Here is a 27,324-nt window from a genome sequence, read left to right on the forward strand (position 1 = left end):
AGGAAGTATCGCGGACAGGTTCGAGAACACAAAATTTAGTAAAACCATCCACAATGGTAAGTATTTGTGTGTTTTTTCGTCTACTACGCACAAATGGTCCAACATGATCCAGATGTATCGTGTGAAAGGGAATGGTGACTTTATCTATCGGGTGTAATTGTCCCGGTTTGCGCCCAGCCACCCCATTATAATATAAGCAGTTCAAACATGCGTTTACGTATTTCGAGGTGAATTTCCTCATTCCCTTGAACCAGTAATTTGCTTTTAGCTTTTCTAACGTCCTCTCAAGAGCGAAGTGCCCTTGTTCGTCGTGGCATAATCTCACAACGTTAAAACGAGACATTTTCGGTACGACCCACTTGTTACCCGTGTCTGTCTTTCGGAAAACGACCCCTGCCTTGAGGTCATACTTGTCATAATATTGCTTCGTTTCTGGTTGATTTTCGCCAGATTCCAAGATCCTACGAATTAAATCTATGTCTGGGTCCTGAGATTGGGCCACCTTAATCCATTCGCTCTCCGTAATATCGATAACACAACAATCAATCGCATTCCTGCTTAAATAATCGACATGAGCTGCTTGGGTACCCGGGCGATACACAATATCGAAATTGTAGTCTTGCAAATACACCCACCAACGCGCGACTCGCGGTTGTATGTCCTTTTTACTCGCCGTAGCGCGCACGGCACTGCAATCAGTTACTATGGTGAATTTGATTCCTAATAGGTAAACCCGAAATGCTTTCAATGCCGTGAATACCGCCAGCGTTTCTAAATCATACGAATGATATTTTTGTTCCGTGGGAGTCGTCTTGCGACTATAGTATGCGACCACGCGTTTTCCTTCCTTATGTTTTTGTATTAGTATGGCACCCAAGCCCAACGCGCTCGCATCCGTATGCACCTCGGTTTCACGCTCGGGATCGTAGATTGCTAAAATCGGTCTGCTCACTAGCATAGCTTTTATCTCGTCAATTGCTTCGCTTTCCTTCGCTACCCACGACCAAGAAACATCTTTACGCAAGAGGTTCATTAATGGGGCCGTCTTTCGCGCAAAATCCTTTATGAATTTGCGGAAATATCCCGCGAGACCTAGGAACTGCCTAACTTGCTTTATATTAGTAGGGTAACCAGCTTTTGTTACGGCATCAATTTTATGAGTGCCTGGTCGTATCCCTTCCCCCGAGATTTCACGTCCTAAATACTCGATTTTATTTTGGAAGAATTTACATTTGGATAGATTGATCGTCAAATTATTAGCCTGAAGAGCCTTAAGGACTACTTCTAGTTTCTCAAACCCTTCGTCTAGCGTCTCTGTAGCGACCAATATATCATCTATGTACACGAGGGCATTATCTTTAAGGACTCTGTTCATGGCCTTCTGGAACACAGCTAGCGCGTTGACTAACCCAAAAGGCATTCGCAAGAATTCCCATTGACCGTCCGGCGTAACGAAAGCCGTCTTCTCGATAGAATCGGGGTGCACGGGAATTTGATAGAACCCGGACTTTAAATCTAAAGATGTAAAAACCCGTTTGTTGCAAAGTTGATCTACTTGGTCATCAATTATAGGCAACGGATATTGAATACGTTTGGTAATGCGGTTGAGACCTCTGTAATCTATTGCCATTCGCGTCTCCCCATTTTTTTTTCGGACAAGTACAACCGGGCTCCCGTAAGGTGACGTACTCTCGCGAATAATACCGTTATCCTCTAATTCTGCTACCATGATCCTCACTTTCTCCCGATCGGTTTTAGAGAGGCGGTAGGGCCCATGAAAAACGGGAACTTCGGACGTTAATTCAATTTTTATCTCTGCGGCATCCGTTTTACCTAATTCCTTTATCTGCAGAGATATGCTCCGCCGATAACTATTTAGTAGCCTCAGCAATCTCGTTCTGTTGATCGCGTCGAGGTATTCGCACCAAATATCGTCCTCTTTCACCGCTCCCGCTTGCTCGGCATCTATTGCCTCAACTTCTAATACTTTATCGTTTTTAACCGGTTGATCCAAGGTAAATGTCACCCCAGACGCGTCTGATATAGCCCTAGTACCGGCCTTTTGTGAGATATCTCGCCCGATGAAAATTTCCTTCGACAATTGGTCATCGGCAACAATAAAGACTTTTATCTTGAATGGAATCTCATCAATATGAACCTCGATTCTTGATCGAGCGATCGGAACGACTATCGCATGATTGAATGCCGACAAGGTTTTGTCCGTACCTTTAAATTTGAAATTTAAGGATCTCGCTAGACTGTCCCGGATAATCGAGCAGTCGCTTCCCAGATCAACGGTACAGGTCTTTTCCCGATTGCCTAGAACGCACCTCTTAAGTGGTTTATTTACTCGGGTTGCCGCAATCTGGCATACGTCAAGCGAGGTTGCGCCCCGTAGCGAGACCGACCCCTTGCCATCTGGTCATGCTCTCCTCTCGTCTCTCTCCTTTCGCTGCTTTTTACGGCATTCCGTCTCAGTATGCCCCAAAATTTGACAAAAACCGCACCTCCCCCTAACTCCGATATTTTTTTCGGTCGCGTGATGGGGGTCCTTTGGCAGTCCCATTTCGTTTTTATTAACCCTATCCCGCCTTGGTTCCGGGCAGTTGACTCTCCGGTGCCCCTTCCCTCCGCAATTATAACACGCATCGGGGTCAAGACGCCCGGATCGAGGTTGAAACTTAACTAGCCCGAAAGGACGCTTCGTGCTCTTTTCGTCCGTTGCATATTTTGTTTCTTTAGGCTTGCCAATCGACACGGATTCCAGACACCGACTCAATTCTGCGAGCGTCCCTTTTTTCGCAGTAATCAAATTCATTTTTAATTGTTCATTGTGGATTCCGTGAACCACGAATTCAACAACCTTTTCCTCCAGGATGTCTAGATTTGCTCGATTAATTCTTTTGACCTTCTCAAAGCAGTACGCTTGTAAAGACTGACCCGGTGTGCTCTTATGTGCTACCGCGTATTCAAGTAGTTCCCCAAAATTCTGTTCCCCTGAAAATTGTCTAAGAATTGCTACCGTAAAAGCTTCCCAACTAATAGGAGCACTCTTTAGCCCGTCATACCAGCCCCTTGCAATACCCTTTAATTTTAATGAGGCCAAATAGATTTTGTGCGGGTCATCCCAGTCATACATTACCGCGTACATGTTCACCTTCTCTAACCATTCCTTAGCCGATAAATCTTTTTCTTCCGGATCAAATTCAGGTAATATCTTCTCGTTCACGTAATGATTTGACCGTTTCGAACCTGTCTTGATGATAGTCGACAACACTTCAGTTAGCTTCGCAAAATCGGACTCACCCTGAGCTGCGGTACCACCCACTGGACTCCTACTCGCAGATCCATGCGTCAGGTAACTCGGCGACCGACTCCTGCTCCTCATCTTAGTGCGCCGCTGGCGCTCTCCGCACCGACGGTTGCTATCAGATCCTGAAGCTGCTCTTCGATGACGGGTGCGATCCGAGAGCTTCCTGTACCTGCTTCGGCGATGACTGCTGGCCCCTGAACTGTGTCGTTTCGGGCGGCACTAAGGCGATCTCAGTCGCTGCCCATCGTCATCCTTCGTCCTTCTAGATTCCCCGTCACGGTCTTTCTTATTCGACTTCGGTGGCATATTGTTCTATTCTCCGGTCGTAACACTTTCACTTTGATAACTCACACTTGTGGCTTTCAGATTTCACAATTTCGAACGTAGCTCGTGGTATATCCCACTTCTGATCTGTAGAAGGTATTTTATTTTAAATAGGAACTTTGACAGATTTGAAATTGTATAGAATAATTCGGTGTCGGCCTGATGCGCTTCGTGTCCTGGCTAACAGTCGAATGTCTCCAGGACCGCCTTCCTCCGAGAGCAGTCCTCGGGGCTCTAGAGTCGAGTTATTCCGTAGCGTAAACATCCGATAACCGATCCCACATGGTTATCTGGCTGAGCCAGTCCTCTTCAAAATGTTTACTTCACTAGATAGAAGGGATTTCTCGAAAATCATCGATAATCCCTTCCCCCAAATATCGGCTAGCTGACCAGACGGCTGGTGAATTCGCTCTCTTTCGCCCTGGGTCCGTTGGAGAGAACACATCGCGGACTACGACATATCTACTCAGCATCGGCCTCATTTCGATCTGATCATTCGCAATGAGTAAATTCTAACGTCGTGGACCACTTATCGAATCTGGATTCCGGGGTGAGGAGCCAACGAGGGATATCGTCGCAATTAAAAGATAAGAAGAATTTGTTTAAATTTAGAAGCTTATTTCCTCTTGAGCTCACGAAATCAAAATCATCAATATTGAATCTTGTGAATGTTGAATGTGCGGATGTTTGTATGAGTATGTGTGCGGAGCGGTATGACGAGTATTTATTTTTGTTAAAACGTTTATGTAAAGAAAGAAAAAATTAAATTATAGACACGTGTCCGAACAATAAAAATTTAAGAGTAATATTATTATATTTTTGAACAAAAGTTCCAGCAAACTCTTCGTTTTCGGGTAAAGCGTATCGCCAATACGAATGTAGTCACTCTCAAAAGATATCAACAAATCACCAATCATTAGTCCGTTTGAGAGGTTGCGTACACCGTACACGTTGTCCGATTCACCTTTTGTCTTCGCATCTCTTATCAGTGCAAAATACTCATACTCGATTTTCTCGACCGGTGTTTCTACGATTATTTCATCTTCTGCCGAAGCAAAGGAATCGTCCATTTCCGAGACAGTTTCATTTTTCGTTTCATTTTTCATCTGCTTTATTTCTTCTTTAATTTCTTCCACCTTTTGTTTTACAGGTTTAGTATCTTTTGTAACATTCACCAGTTTTTGCAACGGAATCACTACTGATTTGAAACCGTCACTCAATTTCTGAGTCGTAGATTCCTTGCCCGACTTGAGCAATCTATGTTTTCGACGGATCGCAGCACTTGCTCGAGCGATCTGATGTAGGACATCTTTTTGCTTGGAGATTTCAGAGCTCTGCATGTTGACGCAACTGAGTCTGCAACACTACTGCGTCTCTCTCTCGAAAACGTTAGATTTTATTTCTTTTCTAGGCTAACAAAAGAATCGAATCCCCTCCTGTATCGTCCTTCGTTGAGCTCACTGTCTTTGTCGATCACCAGAAACCCGTACTTCTCACCGTTCCAGCATGCAGAGCACACACTTTTAAATTCTGTGTAAGACATATCGATGTTTACATGGTCGTTGTATACGTGTCTCAGGTTCGTATCGTCTTGTTTGAATAACACGAGTAAGTTTACGTTGTCGCGCACGAGATGTTTGGGAATACGCGCGTACGTCTGACAGAGATAGAAACAGTCAACGTCGTGATGTCTACCCATGCAAAAGTAGGCTCTAATATTGTCCTGCTTCTCACACGCTACATCGTCAAATATGATTATTGAGGTAGGCCGTGCTTCTTCCGGTGTAATCACTTGCTCACGCTCGGTAAACGCAAAATACTCCGTATTCTCAACATGGTCCAACAATTGCTTCGACAATTGGTATTTAGGTTGGTTGAGAGATTTCGAGTAGATGTAGATATTTTCAAATCTGAGTCCGTTGGGATGGGTTATAAGTGTGAGCAACGCATTAGTTTTACCACAATTCGACGATCCACAGAATATTGCACGTACACTATTCGGGAGTAATTCACCATGCCGTTTGTGCCTTTTGACATTTTGCTCCAAAAGTTTGTCACAATTCATCACGGGAAGCTTAGTAGGTTGTTTCTCAAACCGCATCTCGGAGATGACTGATCGGATTTGATATAAATACCCCGTTTTAAAGCACTTTTCTTCAGTCATCGCACGAACATGATCGCGTACAGAGGTAAAAGAAGCAGCAGGCGGTAACATCGTGGCAAGGGTCTGGTGAATAAAATCATCAACAGCCTTCCAGTCGAATTGCATGTACCTGGTTATCAGTACTGTGGGCCTGGTACAAAATTAACAAAGTGACTCGCGCGGGGTGATCCGGGAATCAATCTTCTCGATGCAGCTTGCAAGGACCACGACATTGCTTACTCGCAGAATCGTGAAAATCTTGAAGTTAGAAACGAGGCTGTTAGGGTGTTGGCTGAGAAAGCTTGGAAACGGGTTCTCGCAAATGACGCGAATTTGGGTGAAAAGGCAGCTGCTTGGGCAATAGCTAATACAATGAAAGTAAAATCAAAACTCGGAATGGGAATTCGAAAATCAAAAAATGTGACCTTGAGAAAAATTATCAATGCTGCAAAACGTTCTATGGTTCCAAGCAACGATGCAAAAGTAGCTATCGAATCTGCGCTGAAGGGAGCTGAGAACGCCGTTAAAAAATCGGGTGGTAAATGTAAAGTGCGAACACCTCGCGTCCTACCAGTACCTTCAAAAGTCTGTGGTTTTCTACCGTTTCTGATTCCTATTTTCGCTGGACTTAGTGCTACAGGCGCATTAGCCGGTGGTGCGGCAGGTATAGCAAAAGCTGTGAACGATGCAAGTGCTGCTAAACGAGAACTGGGAGAGAGCAAACGACACAACAAAACTATGGAAGCTATGGCGTTGGGCAAAGGGCTTCATATGAAACCGTACAAAGCAGGTCTTGGTCTCCATCTTTCAAAAAACTAGATGCGATGCTACCACGTCGAGCGTTGACTGATTGAGACTTGTTGAAATATGCAAAAATCTTTGAGGTTCCGCATTTCCGCGGTATTTTCATGCGAAACGAAATGCCCGAAAACGGTCCACGAAAAAACGAGTCATCTGTAGTCAACCTTGACAACAAAGACGGTCCGGGAACACACTGGGTTGCATACAAGAAACGCGACAATAATATCGATTACTTTAACAGTTTCGGCAACCTTCAACCACCCTCAGACCTCATAAAATACCTCGGCGTTGGTAGTGTTAAATACAATCATGAAAGGTACCAGGATTATGATACATTTGAATGCGGACACTTGTGCCTGAAATTTCTAAGTGATGAGCTATATAAACATGGAGCGTGATTCATCAAAGTCAGTCTACCACTCGCAGTCATGGATGATTCGTTAACGTTAACGATTTCGGGAACCTCTTCGATTCTCGAGGCACAATATTTCCCACCGATCGAACTTGCTCGTGATAAAAGTTATGCTCTTGGCTTGGTAGAATTGTTAATCTTTAATTCAATTCCCAACGTTGATGTTGGTCACAATAAAATTTACGTAGCTGATAAAGTGATCACCATACTACTGGCAGCTACGAGATCGAGGACATAGAGAAGTATCTTCAAAACGTGCTAAGAAACACAGATATCAGGCTCGCCATCAAACCCAACAATAATACATTACGCAGCGAAATCACATGCAACCACACGATTAACTTTGAGCCGAACGATTCCATTGCTCAACTTTTGGGATTCACACCACGTGTATTGGAGGTTAATAAAACTCATGAATCAGACGTGCCTGTAACTATACTCAAGGTCAACGCGTTGCGAGTTGAGTGCAGCATTACAACGGGCGCCTACGTCAATGGACACAAAGTACACACTATTCACGAGTTTTTCCCGACTGTCCCACCAGAATATAAGATCGTGGAAGTACCGTCGCACGTCATTTACCTTCCGATCACCGTCAGGACCATAGATCACGTTCAGCTCCGGTTAGTGGATCAAGACAGAAACCTTGTTAATTTTCGTGGAGAAGTTATTACTGTGAGACTACATATCAAATCGCAATAAACGATGGGAATTGTATATAACAGACTGTCAAAGAGTAGGTATATCAGTAAGTCGGCATGCCCCGATCAAGTCAGTCATCGATCGATTCTCGAACCGTTAACACCTCGAAACGTGGAGTTCCTGATAGCTCTGGGTCTGAAACTGGCCACTTTTGGAAGAGGAATTTCCGACAACTAAAAATCCGATTTTGCTGTTTCATCATCTGCTACGTACCATGGAGGAAGAAATCTTAAACATTCAAACACCAGTCGTCTTTGACGAATCTGTTGCGCATTACGAGATTCACGCTCACAAACCTTACGCCTCGTCAACTTTCAACAACAGCGATGAAATTCGAATCACCGTTCAGCATCAGGACTGATGCATATTACCCAGCAAAAGTTCGGTACATATCCATGAACGACTCCTCAAACCTGATGGTACAGCTACTGTGAACACACAGCTTGTAAACAACGCGATCTGTCATTTGTTTGAAGAAATTCGCTACGAAATCAATGCAGTTGAGATTGATAGAAGCAAGAGCGTTGGCTTGACAAGTCTCATGAAGGATTACGCTTCCCTGCACCCTGGTCAGACTTGGCTGATGGAGAACGCTGGATGGCTTGATGTAGAAGAGAAGAAAAAATTAACCGATGCCGAGGGTAATTTTGACGTACTGATACCGCTCAGCATGATATTGGGTTTCGCTGAAGACTACCGCAAGATCGTTGACAACGCTAAACATGAGTTAATTTTGACGAGATCAAAAACTGACGTCAATGCAATCATGCAGACTCAAGAGGAGGAATTCAAAATCACGATCAATGCAGTAGAATGGCTGATACCGTATTTGAAACTCGCGGATCAGAAAAAACTTGACCTACTAAATTTCATTCAGAGAGATCCGCCTATTTCGATGAGCTTCCGCAGTTGGGAATTGTATGAATATCCCTTACTTCCCGCAACATCGAAACATGTTTGGACTGTGAAAACTTCCACTCAGCTTAACAAAACCTCGTTACGTCATTTTGGGTTTCCAAACAAGTCGAAAGAACGAGACCGGCAAGAACGCAAGTCATTTCGATCATTGCAATATCACGGACGTCAAGCTATTTTTAAACTCTCAATCTTATCCATACGGTCACCTGAACCTCAACATGAGTCGTAATATGTACGCGCTCCTCTACGAGATGTACACAAATTTCCAAGCTATCTACTATGACAAGAACCCCGAGCCGTTGCTGACAAAGAGTTAATTCCCTCGAGACGTCCCCTTATTCGTTATCGACTGTTCAAAACAAAACGAATCTTTGAAGTACGGACCTGTCGACATCCGTCTTGAATTTGAAGCTAAAGCCAACTTTCCCGCTGAAACATCGGCGTACTGCTTGATTGTTCACGATCGTATTGTCGAATACAACCCGCTCAGTGGTGGGGTGAAAAAGTTGGTATAAAAGCTGAGCCGTTCCCACCATCTCGCACAGTTCAAAAATGGAGCTTATCGTTGACATACAAGGCTTTCGTAGACCTTTCAACAATAACTTCACATTGAAAGAATTGGCTATAATTTCTATCTACTCGGAAGCATCTCCATCAATGTTTTTCTTCAAGCCACCTTACGAATGGGATTTACTGGACGTCAAATACAAAAGCCAAAATTCTTGGTTAGAACGCGATTTTCATGGTTTACCTTGGAGCTGTGGAACCATACCGTTTGAGGAAGTTGAGTGGAACATTGAAGACAGGCTGTGCAAAGCTGAAACCATGTACGTGAAAGGAGAAGAAAAACGAGATTGGTTGCTCAAAATTGTCCCCAAAGTTCAAATCATCGATGTGCTGGATTTTGACTGTCCGTCACTTCAAACCTTGCAAAAAACTTCAGCTGTATCTCTAAGATGCGACGTGCATACAATACCCAACGCAATCTGTGCAGCACAAAACGTTTTGATACTTCAAAATTGGCTACAAAATCATCATACTGTTCGGATAGCGAGGGTGTACGATTTGTGTTACTGCGCAGAAGCGTCTACAAGAACGGTCCCGCATTCCTGGCGAATATATCATCCTGGTTATGATACTGTTGAATAGAATTATTGTACTATCGTCGTGAAGTAATTGTCAACTGTACCCTAAAAATTGTACTCAATAAAACTGTTTTTTAAAGAATATTCATGAATTAATTCTACAGCTTTACCTTAGCTCTTAAGAGAGAGAATTTTCTTCAATACAAAGCTTATGTAAGATTCAACGTTGCTCTCCATCCTTGACCGAGCTGTACTCAAACCGAGTTATGTTTTGCATTCCTAGAGCGATAGTAACCCAACACCGCAGATCCTTGTCTCTGAATATACCGCAGGTATCGGTCGACCTTGCACTCTGGTCTTGACTGAACCCGTACAAAATTCATCGTAGAGTTCACAGTACAGTTACAAGCCAAACAAATGTCACGTGGTTGATATGAAACCGGCATCCGAGTAAGTGAAAAACAATTCTCGGAACTATTAATTTTGGAATGTCACGTCGTTGATAACGTGGGAAAAGAATGTGGGGGTGGTTGATGTTACACATCATCAGTCCTACCGTGGAAAAGGAATTTGAAGTGGTTAATGTTACACATCAGCAGTCCTATCGTGGGAAAAGAATGTGGGACGGTAAAAAAGTTCTCGCCCCTGCTGCGCCCTCTACCGTTGGCAGGCGAGCACTACACACAGACTCTGACCTTCCGTCGGTAAAACAGCACGATTTTGACCTTCTACCGATAAGAAATGTCGGTAAGGTTTTGAGTCTGGGGAGAATGTCGGTAAGTGTCGGTAACAGGAATCTGCGTGTAGAACTCTCATATCTATGCTACTAACGTTGTAAAAAAAATTCTCGAATATAAAAACAGTACGGCATAACCACCAATTTTTTTTTGTTTTTTTTGTGCGAAACGCATAAAAAATTGAATCTAACAAAATTATGCAGTGAAGATGTCGATTTTTTGAACGTCGATTATCCGAATCATCAATTATCAGAACAATAAAAAAAAAAAAAAAATTTTTGACGTTTACGCCTTTATGCAATTATTGTAGTAGAACGTTTTTTCAACGTCTTAACGTCAATTTCATCGTTTCTGACCATATTTTCATGTCTCAAGCCTAGATACGATGAAAAAAAAAATACACACACCCGTCTGCCTTTTGCTTCTTTTGATATTAGTGGCAAGGCATTACGCATGCAAGGTCCCCGATATAGTTTAGGTTTTATTACCTTGTGCAGTGGAGAATAAACTTGTCGTTGAGCTATTGTTAGTCTGAACCAACCTGTTTCTTGCGATTCCGTCTGCGGGGAAACACTAACGAAGGTGGAAACCGGAGTAGCTCCATCCTGCAGAGGTGACTCTTTACCTCCTTCCGGAAATTCGGACTCCGCTGGAGCAACGATGGCCGGCTTCGATTTTTTCTGCTTGTGCTCCTTGTCCTCTCGCTTGCTGATGGGCTGGAGTACAGCCACATTGCTGAAGAGGTAAGAGAGAAGTATGGTTTATAAATGAGTTTAATTCGTTTCTGACACCCTCTTCTCTGACGGTTCGAAGTCGTACTTGCGCCAAATATTAACAGATAATCCCAAAATACATGCTAATGTTCAACTCGGGTCGATTTTTCTTGTCCAGCACGAAACGCAGGCTCAATTCAACCGCGGTACTTTGGGATTATCGTTTCTTTTTATCATCATCTTACTCCCATCTCCTTCTCTTACATCTAAATCTGTTTGGTTCTCTGCTTTTCGAAATGTGATTACCTCAATTATACCAGGCAGTTCTGCCCGCGTTGTCGATGAGTAGCTGATAAACCTGTTGGGATCAACAGAAAATTGAAAAAACTTTGTTGTAATCAACGTTTTTTCATCCCTTACATAGTACCTAATTATCGTCGTCTAAATTTCGATAATCAACTGTTTCCGAAACCTTATGTATACAACGCAGCTTGCCTACCACGCAATTATACAACCAAGTCACGTTGAAATTACGTGAGATTTAAAGAGACACTCACACACACTTTAATATTTCTAGCTGGGAATTATTGATATCGAATTACTCCGTGCGTTCAGCTTTATGCCGAGAACCCATTTCGCTATATTTGCCAACAGCTGCAAATACTCCATGTTACGTAAAAAAAAATTTATTACAAAAATAACCAACTAAATAAAATCCAAGTAGCCTACCGGATGAAAAAATGCGAGACGGGGTGTCAAATTATAATACCTGCGGAATAAAAAACAGATTTTACTTTCCCGCTTGCTACAGGATAAAAACATCTCACATTAGAAACATTTCTCGCCAGGAGTTTTGAGAAGAATATTCGATCTTTGTGTTATGCAACGAAATATTCTCGCCGCTTTCTCCGCACGCGGTCTCAGACATAGTCTGCACTTTTACCGCGAAATAAGTGCAGCCGTAACGTTACTTTCTCTGTTTTCATGCTGTTGGCTGCTCAACCTACGTTCGAGCTTCCGGGATTGACTTCATTGCCAGTCCGACCTTTTCAACGCGGAAGCCAAAGTTGGCGCTATATACTTATTCTCTTATTTATACCTTATCGTATATTGTATTTTATTTGTTACATTATTTGCTTGTAATTATACGTCTCAGTCTTACAGAACTTAAAATAACTCTACTGTATTCGACATAAGACGGTATTGATTATAAAATTAGTGAATTCTGTCGCGGCACACTTTCTTGGTTTTCTTTTCGATGAAAAATCTTGCAACGGTAAGAAAAAAAATGATAGCTAAACATAAATGTATATTTTCAACCGTCTTCTCAATACCTTTCTTTCATTTTTTATGATTTCCTTCTCACTCTTTCTCCGCAGTTTTTTTCTTTTACAGCGTTCACGGGACGTTGTTACGAGCACGCGTTGTATAACAAACAATGTCCACGTCCAGTCCAGAATTACATTTTTATACGCTGTAGGCTCCCATGCTTGCAAAAATTTCCAGACGTATTTTCAAAGTTTTCATTCCTTGTGTTTCATAACAAGTTTCAGTCGAGATACATAGAGTTAACCGAGGTTCTTTGAAAACGAGTAGAAAATAGAAACTCTGAATTTAAAAGGCATGGTGTGAAATACAAATAAATGTCTGACTTCCCATTTGCGATAAATTTAGTAGAGGATATATACATCTATACATAACATAATACATGAGTCTGATTTTTAGAAAATGCGAACAAAAATTCTGTAAGGTCTGTTTGTAAGCCTACTAAGGTAAATGTGTCTCATTTTCACATCTTTTTTTCACTAGCTTGATTAAGTAACCTTTACAGGTGCTTCATGGAAAGTAGAGATCGCGATGTCCGAAATTTTTTCAATATGTTAATCATTATGGTGAAGCTGGCAAAAGTCAATTGAAAAAACTGTCGCTTTTTGTAGGACCGAAACAATTATCATTGCAAGAAACTGAGATCAACGAATAGCGGAAATGGGAATATAAATTCACGAGGGATGATCGGGTTGTGCGCCTTTTTTCTCATCTTTTCTTTGCTTCTTATAGACATTTACACGTACGAACACATGCATCGTAGGATGTTTTAAAAAGAAATAATTTGCGATTTTCCATCATGGCATCCCCTAAAAATTTTTCACAGGTTGAAAGCAAGGTTCTGTCAAAAGATGAGCGTTCTACGTTGCGTGGAATATCGGGCTCAGTTGATTTTTCACTTCTATGCATTATTTTAAATTTACAAAGTATCGTGAACAAAATTTTTTTTTATACAAAATCTCTTTTTTGACCCAAGCAAACATTTTAGGAGGAGCCACAGTGAAAAATCGAAAATTATTTTTTTCTGAAACACCCTAATACATTGGAATACACGTAACTCTGTATAATTAGAGGCGTCGAAAAGGCCTTTAACGCAATACTTTCAGTCTTGCACGGATGTCGTTATTAATAATTGCACAACGGGCACGAATAGCCTGGACATGAGATTTTAGCTTACGAACGAACGGAGAATGTATCTGCTGTACATCGCAGATATAGCGAAGTTTAAAATTTTGGCTGACTCGTGCACTCGAGGAGAACTTGAATCTAAATTACCTTAAATTCACTCGTATTGTACGACTGATCAAAGAAGTTGAAGCCGTTGGTTCGTCGAAGGAAAATTGTGCAACAGTGCGAATTGACTATGGGTGAATAAAAAAAAAAAAAAGATTTACTACAGCCATTTCTCCCACTTGTACAATCTTCGAGTCTAGCCGCACATGAAGCTACACGTGCGCTGAGTAATAGAGGTAGAAAAATGCGTCCATTAATGCACAACGTGCATATGGATATACGTATAATCGGTATAATCAAGGAGTGGAGATGAAACGCTAGAATGGGCGATCGATAAAAGCATCCAAATAACGAATTATCAAATACGATGAAATCTAATTCGTAGAATTAATTAAGTGTATAAAGTCCGAATATATAAAACAGTGTCCGATCACGCGTTTTCAATGTGGTTGTGTGAAGAAATATATTTCTACGACAAGTGCAGGGTAGGATAAAAAATCAAATCCATGCAACATTAAATTTCGTAGTTTTATTTACTCACCAAGAACCAAGGGTCGAAGGATTTCCACCGCAGTAGCCGCTGCTTTCCGAGTTGTTGCTATGCCTCGACTTGGAACTGCCACTGTTGGAAAGATAAAATAGAACAAAGATTATACACCTCGAACCGATATCGTTTTCAGTATAATAATGTTATTAAAAAATTAATCAGACGTCCAAAATTGAATTGGACGATTGGTATAGCATAGAAATTTTCACTTTTGTATCTGTATTTGTCAGTCGTCGCTAACCTATAATTCTAATAATTATTTACTTGGCGTGAAATTTTACTAAATTCAGCTTACGAAAGCTGGTAAATTAGAATGGAGCCCTAGAAATTTTCTTTCTGTAAATCGTATATCTGGAATGGCGTTATATGCGTGGCACCTACACGTGACTCTGGGCAATCTTATGACTTCAAGGCTAAGCGGCTCCTACTTGCCACCAACACTTCACACTTTTCGATGTTTCTCTCAGCGTCACTTTCCATAAAAGGTAACCATTTCCGATGCACCTTTATACTTGAGGTACGAAGAATAAATCAAAAAATTTGGCGTAAACTAAAAGTGTAAATATTTTTTTTTCGTACACTCTTTAAAATGACTTTTCAATTAAATAGGACAAAATAATTGTTGCTTCGTGTTCCATTTTACAAGTTAGATAAAAGGGCAGATACAGGATTCGGTATCCCATTATTTACGTACGGCTCAGCCGTATAAGGCATATATCACATAGGTCCATCACGAGAGGAAAAGGATGTTTTCATACACCGCGAAAAACGTCACGTTGCGGGAAAAACGCTTATACGAGTTGAACTGCAAACACAAAAATAACTCCCGATTGACAAACATGATAACAAAAATTTACTTTCCGTCGACACAAGTCTCTTTCAAAAAATGAATTCTAACGCCACGAGGCCTGCCTCGTGCTCGGAAAGTTGAGTGAAAAAATTCTTCTTCCTCACATGTTGAACACGTGCAAACTGCAGGCAATAATATCCATGTCCTTTCACCATCGTGGGAGCCAATCAGCAATATGGCGTAAGTATCGCGGATCGAGGTAAGCGTAACTATAAACGAACCGGGAAACCGTCAGATAATTAATATTTTACATCTCGTCTGGCCCTGACTTAAATTTCGAACAATTTATCGGTGTCTTTAATCGAGTGCCCGCAGGGTCTAATATTTTCTACTAAGTAGAAAAATATTGAACGCGCGACGAGCCACGAAATGAAAATAAGTAGTAGCGGCAACGAGTGGTCAGACGTCGAAATTAGAAGCTTACGGGTCCGCCTTAGCAATGATTATACACCTGTTACGATAGCGATATTAATACACCTTCCGACAATATCGAAGTCGGGAAATGTGTTAACCAGACATAACCATTGATGGTCAAATTCGGCTCAGGTCGTTTATTTATGACTAGGTATTTAGAACTCACGTGACTCGTGAAACGATGGCTTTGTTCGTACCACGTGTTTATCGATATATTTATACGTAGCGTGCTGAGAATATATTTGGAACCACTGCGGTATATTCGTAGGGAGGAAATATAAATATAAATCGTATAAAGTTCAAAATAGGATGTTTCGTAAGTCATGGCAAATTTACTGAAGTTATCATATCCATTAATAGTTCATTGAATGTAGACAGAAAATAGCAACGGTTATACAGTCAAGATCATCTTTATATCGTTGCACGTGAATCTGGTTATTACGTCATATGTTATATTTATATATAAAATGCTTTGTCGGCCCGTGTTAATTTAATTAAAGAATGCCTACATAAATAATAACGAGGTATAAATAGCATCACTCGCGTGTACTCGACCTAGGGTCGACATCAATTTCAATTTTCAATCTCTTTCGAAATTCCATTAGCCCATAAGAAGACTTTGAATTTTTGTGCAGATTTTTCAATTCGTACAGTTTCGAGTTCCGATTTTTTTTCTTCAAATAATTTCTCTTAAAAAATGACATTCTTCAAGGGGACGTGGGGCAAAAACATGAGGTCTGACGATAAAATTTTGTTCAAATAAAATGCTCGGTTCGGTTCGAAATTTCATTATAAAAAAAAAAAATGGTAGAAAAGTCTAAAAATTCCGCAAAGGTGATTTTTCCCACCCAAGGTAAAAGAAAAAAAAATGATTTTTCGTCAACGCATCATGATTGATTGGGCCCGATATTTTTTTCATGAAAAAATTAGTCCAAATCAATCATGTGGTAGTTATCGAAAAATCGATTTTCCATTTAAGGGGGAAAACATCACCTTTGAGGAGGTTCTAGGTTATTTGACCTTTTTTTTTTTTTTTCTCCAACGTCTCAACAAACTGACCATCTTATTTGATTGAAATTTTATTGACCCACATCGCGTTTTTGCACTACATCTTGAAAAATTGTATTTTTTGAAACAGTTTATTAGAAAAAAAAAATCACAACTCCTAATCGTTCGTTTTAAAAAATCTGGGAAAAATTAAGAGTCTTCTAATTGGCTAATGGACTTCCAAAATAAATTTAGAACTGATCGAGAGTCTGAACAGACGAGGTTTAGCGTACATCGAGTTCCGCTGGCATGCCCCAAATGTAGTCAAGATGTTACACAACTAGAATTTGCCCTCTTCTTTGCTTAAGTTGGCAATTACAGACAAGACGTTTTTATTCTGACATCTTCCGTATCTTACACCCTTCTATTTGAAGGTAGAAATGGACATTCGAACACCTTAAGATGTAAGAGCTTATACCGTACAAAGTTTGGTCACGTTATGCAACCATGAGTAAAAGCAGCGATTTTACTTCTGCCATTTTTTCTGAATGTAAAAAAAAAAAAAATTAAAAACTCTATAAATGACTTACACTAAGATCTGAAGCTCAAAATTCACGTACGTATTACCCCAACTTACCTTTTTTTCAACCTTCCTTCCGACCAAAGTGGTCTAAGCGCAGAATTAAGTAAAACAGACTTAAATTGCCGATTCGAAATTGCCGAAAATAAACAGTCATCGTCGCGCTTTATTTTCATTCATGTATTAAAAAAAAAAGCAAAAAAAAATGACACATATTTTTTTACATTCCTATAAAATTGGATTGTATTATTTTTTTCTATCCAAAATTACAAAGAGAAAGGATCACGAAGATAGGTATAAACGGTGACGGTTTAAATCACGAATGGTGAAAAAAAAAAATCTGTGTCTGTTTTAATTCACATTAAACTTCGTAACTACGAGTATAAGGAACATTACGCCGATGGGACCAACCTGTTTTGCGACTGACTGTTGCTGCAGCTCTTGGAGTAGACGGAATCGATCACTTTGGTATTATTGGTATTATCGACGGACGTTACCTCCATGGTGAATAATTGTCAATATTCGTAAATGAACTTGAAATTCCCCGCCAAGTACTGTGCGACTGTGTTGAAATATAAATATCGTGGCCACGTTAAGGAAGTGATCGTCGTTCACACTCTTCGAGTAAAATTGAGGGATCACCAAGAGCCGGCTCTACGGGTAAACTGTGCACCGGACGGTTGACGATCCAGTACTACGAGCCCCGACAAGTCCACGATGTCTGGCAACCGATACGGCAATAACAATTTCCGCAAGAAACGCTGGGCACGTGGCGAGACACACGAGTCTCTGATCCCCCTCCCGGTCGCCGATAGCGGTTCGCCGTGTTTGGATTCGTAACAGCCACAACATTCCCACCCCAACACCACCCCCTTCCGATGAACGTGCCTCGGGAAACGAGATTAAAATAACCGCCGCCAACCCCGTGCGAATTACAACAGCCTCCCACTCACAGAAAGTTCCAAAAGCGGGGGTGTCGTCTGTAAGGGTCTTCCTGCGAAACCTATTCTTAGCCGTGGGAAAGTCACTTTCGGATTCATGGCACCATCCGGATGCGCCACACGACTTATTCTTCGCTCTTCGGAGGAGCAATTTAATTTCTACCCTGCTCAACTCAGTCACAGTTTTTCTAAACGGTAATGCGGTTTGCCGGGCTTTCATCCCCTGTTGTATGTATGTACACTGGAGTGGCTCGACGGCAATTATTTATTTTTTTTTTTTTCAAGCGCCGAATTTTTATAAAACTTTTGTTCTCGATAAAAATAAAATCCCCTGCAAATTTCAGCTCCATCGGGTAAGATTTACCTGACGTTTGGTAAAAACAAAAAATGATGTAAAATTTTATTTTCTCTGAATTTAATAAGATTACTTTTGATTTTTTGAGCTCTTCACTCTGTCTGTAGATCGTTTTTTGTACTAAATATTGTTGCCTGCAAAAAAGATCTCTTGATATTTTTCATCATCGCTTATATTTTCACGCGATAAATCGACGGTGAGTTAAGTTGGGCATTTTTTTACGTGTTATTTCGATGTAGAAACTAAATCTCATTCAATCGAGCTGAAATTAGCGTAGGATTTTCTTCCATCGTAAACAACAGTTTTATAAGGAATCCGCACTGATATTTAAAAAAAATTTTTTTGTCAACCACTCTAACGTGCACACGTTGTGTGCCGGCACCTTTTCGGAAACTGATCGTCGTTATTCGCAACCGAATCGTTAACTGAGCATATTTGAAAATTGTTTTGTTTCCAATGTCCGCTCTTTACGCAATCAATTGTTATTGCGTGGCAACTGCTGTCTAAAAATAAATCCACAGACAGTGTCACATCACAGCTGTCAATAACCAGCATTTTCCGACACTTTCTTCTGAGAATATTTAGAAAATGTCTTGGGTTTTATGCTTAGTATCGACATCGTCGGATTATATCGATTAGAAGACGGAAATGTTCACCGTTTTGAATAATAACGATCAATAAACTCGAGGAAAAATTGTACAGAGAAAAAATGATTCCCAATGGGATTCATTCCGGTTTGATTTTGAAGATTTACACTTTCATCTATGAATATTATCTTTCTGCACGTAGTCGATACTTCGATTCGGAAAACCGGTGAGACGTGTTAGAAGAAAAATGTTAGCGCAAAAATTTTCGATTTCCTCCAACGGCCAACGCTTTATAGGAAAAATGTCGAGTAAATTATCACATCCGCCGAAAGATTATATGAAAAAATGTTCATTTTAAGCTAGATAAAATCTACAGCGACAATTTCGCGGGCTGCGGTTTGTACTTGGTAACAATAAGTCAAGTTTCCTGCTGGAAATGACTATGTTGTTTCCGACTCATGCAATTCGTGGCAAATCCTTGACCAAGACCAGTACTTGAGGACTTGGAAATTAGACGAAAATAGTTGTTCCCGGACATGATATGAAAACATTTTGAACCAAAGCGAAGAAAGCAAAGCTTTGATACGGAATAATGGAATATGTTAATATCAGGTTCATGGTAGCTCATCGCCAAAAACCCGAATCGCCAGATCAATTTTCTTCGCGTCACGAACGTGTTGATTGGCACAAGTACTTAGGGCTGGGAGTTCCGTCTACAGTAAGCATAGCTGCTCTACGTGAGATGAGAAATTCCTTCAACAAATATTCTTCAATAGATTTTGTAAATTTTCTACATGAAGCTAACTAAACTCGTCACTTGTCTCTACGTCAAACGGAAAAGTATGAAGCTTCCGTTGCGGCAAACAATGGTTTGTGCGGTTTTCTATATTTCAATTATTCGTCGACAGTTGAGGATATTCCTCAGTCTTAGTCGGAATCAGAACGGTGTCGGTTGAATTGCGCCAACCATCGCAAATATCTTTAACCTTTAACCTATAAAAAATATTTTCGGATTTATATACATACACGTATATATATTCTAACGTTCAATACACACTAGAAGTTTGACGGTGAATATCTTCTGAACAGTGAGGTATACAAAAAAATTGTAAGAGACCTTTTTTGTAGAGAATTCAATTTTCTATGAAAATATGAGTTGCGCATATCATAATGACTTTTTGTTGAAGAGTTATAAGATTCATAAAAAAAAAAGACATCTACCTTAAAATGATCAAAGTTCAACATTCAATAACTTCTGAACAGTGAGGTATACAAAAAAATTGTAAGAGACCTTTTTTGTAGAGAATTCAATTTCTTACGAAAATATAATATACATTTTTTTTTATAAATAGCAGATACCGAGATATTTGTTTTTTTTCCTCACCATAGGAAAAAAATAGAAAACTGCGAGGCGGAGAACCTGCCTATTACAATTAAGAGCTCATACTTGGAGAGAATGTTTTTGAGGTCTCTACCATCCAAGTTTTCGGAGTACAAAGTGAAAAAAAAATAGTCGATTTTTTTGGCCCACCCTAATATATATATTTTCGGATGTATACTCAGTTCAGGGGTTTTCCAATATACGTTACAATATTGTTACAAAGCGGAAAATTAAGAGAGGAAAAGGATTTATTTTGTGAAGAAGCTATCCTTTTAAAGTCTCGAGATAGACTGTTTTTACAATAATGTTGGTTGACGCAGCAACCTTATTCTTTTGAAAGACATAAGAGGTTTATAAACGTCTTTTATCTATGATGACTACCAGATCATTAAAATGGGAACAAAACGGGTGATTTCACCCTTTGTAACATTACTCCCCCCGGAGGAAAAGAGTCGTCCCGACTCGGAAAAGAAAAAACTATTGTAAAAGTGATCTAGCAGTCAGTGCTCGAGGGTGAGTTGGAGCTGTGGCTCTAAAAATTTGAAGACTCCCTTTTTACTATCTGGCATTTGCCCACAGTCTCAAGGTAAACCACAGAAAACCTTCAGCAGATAGTTGAGCATTAAATTCAAAACCCCAAACATCATTATGTTCAGTGTTTTCACAAAGGTGAGTGTAAAGGGTGAGTTGGTGAGTTCTTCATGATATTCCTTGGCCGAAGACACATTGGAACATTGGAACACCTCGAAGAAGGAACTCGAGAACAGATCGCGTCAGGATGCTTCGGAAGGGCAGGAGACAGAAGGGATCCCAGAGGAAGAGATTTTCTGGTGTTCAAAGTTCTTGCGGGGATCAAGACAAGGACAGGTGAACCGACCCGGGGTTCCCTCCGGACACAGCACACCCTAGAGTTGGGAGGACAAAAGTGAGAGGAAGCGGATGATTCCCAATTCGCTAAGCAAATTTGGGGGGAAAATACGCGATTGATTGGATTTATAACTCATTCAATAGAAAGAAAAGGAACGATCTTGTCTGAATATCCGGAGAACCCAGGCTAAGAACGGACAAAGAGGCTGTCAAATTAGCTGCTTTCTGGGATGGACTCCAACCATTAACCTTACTTATCATGTTGAACTGACGTTCGTATAGACTCCAAGCAGACGAACCGTCATACGAACCGGGCTTCAAATTCGATTGTTTCGAGGGCAACTCTACAATACTCGCGGCAGGTACAGAGACCTGATTGAGTCCGAACGAGCTCTGAGTCTACGGAGAGAGAACATTGACAGTACCGCGCGATTTTAAAAAGGCCAAGAACTCTGAATATCCACGCTAGGATGAGACGACGCGACAGGAGGCTCAACTACTTCTGAAATATCATGTGACGGAAAATCGTAGCATTGCGGAAAAGAGCTAACCTGATCTTGTCGCTAGACATGAGCAGGTGGGAAATTTTTAGCAACAGGGGGAATTTCGCCTCCCCCATAAATGGCGTCAGACCTTGATTGATCCGGAATTGAATGAATGGAGGTCCTCCTTGCTGGGACCGGGACTGAAGGAAGAGAAGTTCTTCTACCTGGGGACGGAACTGGGCGTATTGGGAATTCCTGCGGCCGCTCCTGAAGCTTCTGCACACCTTGCAGGATCCCGATCAGCACCTGGGACACGATTTCTTGTTTTTGACGTTGTTGCGAGAGGAGTTCGTACAGAAGATTCTGCTGTTCTTGTTGGTGCAATTGTTGCTGTTGTTGGTGTTGTTGTTGCTGTTGTTGTTGCTGTTGTTGTTGCTGTTGTTGATGTTGTATCTGTCGCATCAGTAAATCTTGATTTCCTTGGATGAGCTCTGCCAACAGAGCTAGTTGGGGCTGGGGCTGAACCTCAGCTTCCAAACGAGGAGCAACGGGAGGAAACGCCGGTTCATGGGACGAAACGCGTCCGGCAGCTCGTCGCTTCGCGCGTGATGCTCTCGTCAGAGAAGATCGTTGCATTTTTTTGTATATATATACTTCTTATCACTCAAAATCCACTCAAAACTCTGTCGAGATTCAGAAGAATCCCACTTCTGACGCCAGTGTTACAAAGCGGAAAATTAAGAGATGAAAAGGATTTGTTTTGTGACGAAGCTCTCCTTTTAAAGTCTCGAGATAGACTGTTTTACAACAATGTTGGTTGACGCAGCAACCTTATTCTTTTGAAAGACATAAGAGGTTTATAAACGTCTTTTATCTGTGATGACTACTAGATCATTGAAAAGAGGACAAAACGGGTGATTTCACCTTTTGTAACAATATATATACATATGTATATAAATCCGAAAATATTGATCGTGGAGTATAAAAAGTGTGAGAACCAAAGTTGAAGGAAATAAACTTCCACCCATTACGATTTTTTTGATAAACTTGATAGTATAACTCTGCAAATATTGATCCTAGCGTAAAAATGATAATGACCAAACCTGTGGGAAATTAAATTTTCAACAACATTGGATTCACCATTTTTGCTCTTAAGTTGTAAATTAACGAGTTATTTCAGAAAAACGAAAAAATTGAACTTTAAATCAAGATGGCGGCGAACGCAATGGCGGGATTTTCCCGAAAATCGAGATTTAGACTTCCAACCACCCGCCCGAAGTATAAAAAAGAAAATCGCTCCCCCTAATTATTTCCATTTGAATGTCTATCTCGACTGGACTAATCTTAAGTTATGCCGCAAAGCCTTCAAATTTCCACATTCGAAACTGCAATTTTTGGCGCTTCGCGAATAATTCTTTCTCCCTGTTCTTGTTTTGCAGGATCAAAAAGTTTGAAACTTAGTGAACTCCTTGTCTACAGTTGTACATATTTGATGGAAATCTTAGAGATTTCAGGAGAACAAAAATTGACTGCAAATCGCCAAAAATTCTCTGTTATCCGAATATTAAAATATTGAGCCTTTGCTGCAGAGTTCAGAATTCTTATAAATGTATTCGTTGATCAAGAAAGCAATTAATGGTAACATCGCCAGATGTGCACTCTACTCCGGTGATTGTTAGGGATTAAATTAGTCCTGCGTAAGCGATTGAACAATTAATTGTGTCTTTTGAACCATACATTTTTTTTCGCAATGCACTCAACATTATTCCCATTAATTTTAGCTCCACTTGAACCACGCGTGTTTAATATTACGGCAACTGCAGCTTCATTCCACTACCCTACCAGTATTGATGAACAATGGATACAGATCATGCGCTACGAGATAAAGGTAACACAAAGCATTCGCGAATGTATCAATAATATCAAACAGTCGCAACTTTCTTGATAAATTCAAATCCTCGTGATACTGCTGCTGAATGATCATCATTGCACTCTTGTCGTTTACAGCCGAGGAACTGGTCACGGAGTGAAAAAGTTGAATGCCAAGGAAATAGACAGGGACGTAATCATAAATCAGAAATCGCCAGTCTAGTACCTCAATCGTCGTACACAGTACGAGCTGTAATAACGGTGAAAACTCCATTACACGAATGCAACAGTAATAATATAATTGGGCCTGAAGCGGATTTCACGACAGATATTCTGAGTAAGTGTATGTACTGCAAGATATGCATAATTTAAGGAGGTATTCTAGTCTAGATATCTGCATTTCGGACTTGATATAAAAAAAAATATACATATAATTTTTACCATTCATTTCTGCACAGATTTTTATTGCTGTTTGAAGAACTTCTAGTTAAATTTTTCAATTTTTAGAAATTTCACATCGGCTCTGGATGAAAATATTCTTAAATGATGTTGCTATAATAATATGCAAAAACACTAAAATCGATTTCATCAAATTTCTAAACTAGAATACCCACTTGAAGAAAACCTTTTCTCGATTAAAGAATAACGTAACGCCATTCGAATGAAATAGTGACAGTTGTCAACATATTTGAAGTTACTTTGGAACAGTTTGTCTTCCTGAATGAGAGTCTCCTTCCACAATTCGAAGTATCGCAACTCAAGCCACGCACAGAGTGTTTCCAGATACGCTCCAATCATCCCCCTTCAACAGAAATTAACTCAAGTCCTTTACTGTTATCGTTTGAATAACTTAACAACGGCTTCCATAATTAGAGTCTCTAAGATCTCGTGGCTAATTATATCTGCCGATGGGCAATTTCAGTCAACACGTGATGCAGTATTGTTTATTTCTGGCGTCATTATATCCACTCGATCAAAGGCTTTTGATAACTGATAATGAAATGGAAGCAGCTGAGGGTGCGCCTACAGTGAAGTGACTTGGCCATGTGACATGGTCACACGACTGAGTCGAATGCATCGCACGTGCATCAGTTTTTGCAATCACACGCAACTCCGAATAATTTTTTATAAGAAATCAGTACTAAATACTATGTTCGACAATGATTACGTTCTGTCAGCTGCTACAGCTTAGATAGTTGTTTACGTCAAAAGGTACAACAGAGGCCGCAGAGATTTAAGGGCATGCTCAAGTCTTCAGGATATGAAAATAGGTATAACGGGATATAATCTGGCAAGTGATCTCGTTGAAGATGGAAACTTGTGACATGGGTCGAGTGTCATTCCATCTGGACTTACAAATTAGTCACTCGACACGTCGAACAATCGTGTCGCACGAACAAAGTCGCCTGACAATCAGTGTAGAATAATACCTAATCAGTGTAGACGCAGGTTGAAAACCATCGCTATCGCATATAAAGTTACGCAATTTTTAAAATGATGCACAACGTAATTAGTTTCGTTTTGATAAGTATCATTTGGTGTTCACAGCAACCAACAACCCACTGGACCGGAAACCATCCTTAATCGGAATCGGCACTGTGGAACTACGATGGACAAACCCGTGGATAAGCCAGAGTACTAACCCATGCACTTCTGCACCAACCGACTGTAATACCACGGTATTCGTTCATTTAATGAATTCAACACTTTCCGTCTGGCCGACGAAGAAATTTCCAAATAATGCGGATGTTTGCATTGGGAATCGATCATATGAACTTTCAACTGCAACAACATACCGCTTTGTCGTGACAATGGTGAATAGTTACAAACAAACACTAGAGAGCGTCGTAGATTATTGGACCCCGGCGAGCGTGGGGTTCGACGATAGGGATGAAAAACTGGAGGTGGAAGAAACGGACACTTCGCTCGATATCAGAATTCCCAAGATCCTGAACATAACGTCGGACAGCGTCGTGAAAATCATCGTAGAGGGAACATCGACATGTAGCAACCAAAGCGTCCCGCCGATCTTCAGAAAACTCTTGATCAATGGAAACGATTCCAGTAAGGCATGAATTGCCCAAAGGTTCGAGGTGAGTACGAAAACAGATCAATTCTTCCTCCAGGGTGCCGTATTTTTTATCTGCCAATCCTGCTGTTTTTCCTGATACGTTTTAGGATCCGAAAAACGTGACTCAGAAATACTCGATTGAGAAGGTCCCGAACGATAAGAAATCGCCGAGGTGTCATTTACGTTCTGCAGAAACTTATTGTGTTATCGTGGCTGTCGTTAACGAAAATATCTTCAAATCCTATCAATCTAAAGACCTTCAAAGCTAACAATAAGCAAACCTGGGTTTGGTTTTATATCGTTTTGATACTAGTCATTTGTCTACTTATGACCACCCTCGGAGTGTTCCTTTTCTACACAGGCCGGTAAGCATATCCTTTAATCTAACCTAATTTGAGTCAAAAAAATTGAAACCATTAATCTTGAGTTCCAAATACTTCTCAGGAAACGAATGAAATCACGTACAATGGACACGGATGAAGTAACCATGATCACGCTGTAATGATTCAAATATAAATGCGCGATGAACACGGCACGAGTGGATTAGGTTAGACCCAGGGAGTGGGGAACCTGGTCACAAATTTGAAAGTAGAAGGTTTTGGTCTAGGTCTCTCCAGGAGGAAGGAGGTGTGGAGGTGTTCCTCTCTGAAATGAAATCGTGACTGATCGAAAATCGACCATTTAAAAATAATAACGGAAATTTAAACTACGGGGACATACCAGTTAAATTAAAAAATTAAAACACTCGAAAAGCCAAGCAAATTTAAAAAGAGAGACGATAGAACGAGAACATTAAAAGTGCAATAAACAAATATAGTGCCTCGACGAAAAACCGTTATTGACAATACATCATAATTTCAACGATATCTACCCATTTTACAAAATACACTGTTTTTAACCATACACACTGATTTTAACAATATACACCGTTTTAACTAAATATACCGGGAATGAATGAATGAATGATGAATGAATGAATTTTAAAACTAACGACAGCTCATGTGTAGTCATATTTATAAATAAATTAAAATGGTCACTCTACTAATCATAGTTAGATAAAAGCTTGTTAATATAGATTTCACCTCATTGTTAATTCTCAAATATTCTTATAATTTGGCGCCCAACGCGAAGGCTCGAAAGCTAGGAAGAAGTGTGAATGATTAAGAGGTTAAGATAGAATTTATAATTTTCAATTAATCGCATGGGTAGAGTAAAACGAACTCCAGTTTCTAGACCGAAAACTACACGTAGTGGCCGAAATATTCAATATAAAGACATGGCACCTGGTTCGACGAATTCAAATTCTGACCGTGAAGACAATGCGACTGGAGTTGAAGGAGGTGATGATTTGAATAAATTGAGACTAGAACGACAACAATTGGCTAACCAACAAAAAGAATTGGACAAGTCTTTGCGTGATAAGCAGCAGCAGGACACGATGATGGCAGAAATTCGACGTTTGATGGAGGAAAATGAGAGACAACGTCAATTGGTAGAAAGATTGTCGGCAGTAGAACCAATTCAACAAAGTCAAAATATTGAAGGAAGGTTAGTAGGAGGTTTGATAAACCAAATGAAATCATTTCAAATAGACATAAAAGTACCTAAATTTTCTGGGGAGGATAACACGAATCCTAGAGAATTTTTAAGTGATTTAGAAACATATTTCGATGTGAAACACGT

General features: G+C 40.4%; 1 protein-coding gene across 1 annotated transcript in view; it reads right to left on the minus strand.

Annotated features, from left to right (window-relative positions):
- LOC124179423 (period circadian protein-like) overlaps nucleotides 1-17,751 on the minus strand; it is a 34,731-nt gene extending 16,980 nt beyond the window's left edge. The window contains exons 1-3 of the mRNA XM_046563766.1: nucleotides 17,497-17,751; nucleotides 14,249-14,329; nucleotides 10,977-11,170 (exon numbers count right to left, since the gene is read on the minus strand). Of these exons, the coding sequence (XP_046419722.1) occupies nucleotides 10,977-11,170; nucleotides 14,249-14,329; nucleotides 17,497-17,588 (367 nt within the window). The 5' untranslated portion in view covers nucleotides 17,589-17,751. The remainder of the gene's footprint in view (nucleotides 1-10,976; nucleotides 11,171-14,248; nucleotides 14,330-17,496) is intronic.
- Between the last annotated feature and the right edge of the window lie 9,573 nt (nucleotides 17,752-27,324).

Source organism: Neodiprion fabricii, chromosome 4, assembly GCF_021155785.1.
Source record: "Neodiprion fabricii isolate iyNeoFabr1 chromosome 4, iyNeoFabr1.1, whole genome shotgun sequence".
NCBI lineage: Eukaryota > Metazoa > Arthropoda > Insecta > Hymenoptera > Diprionidae > Neodiprion > Neodiprion fabricii.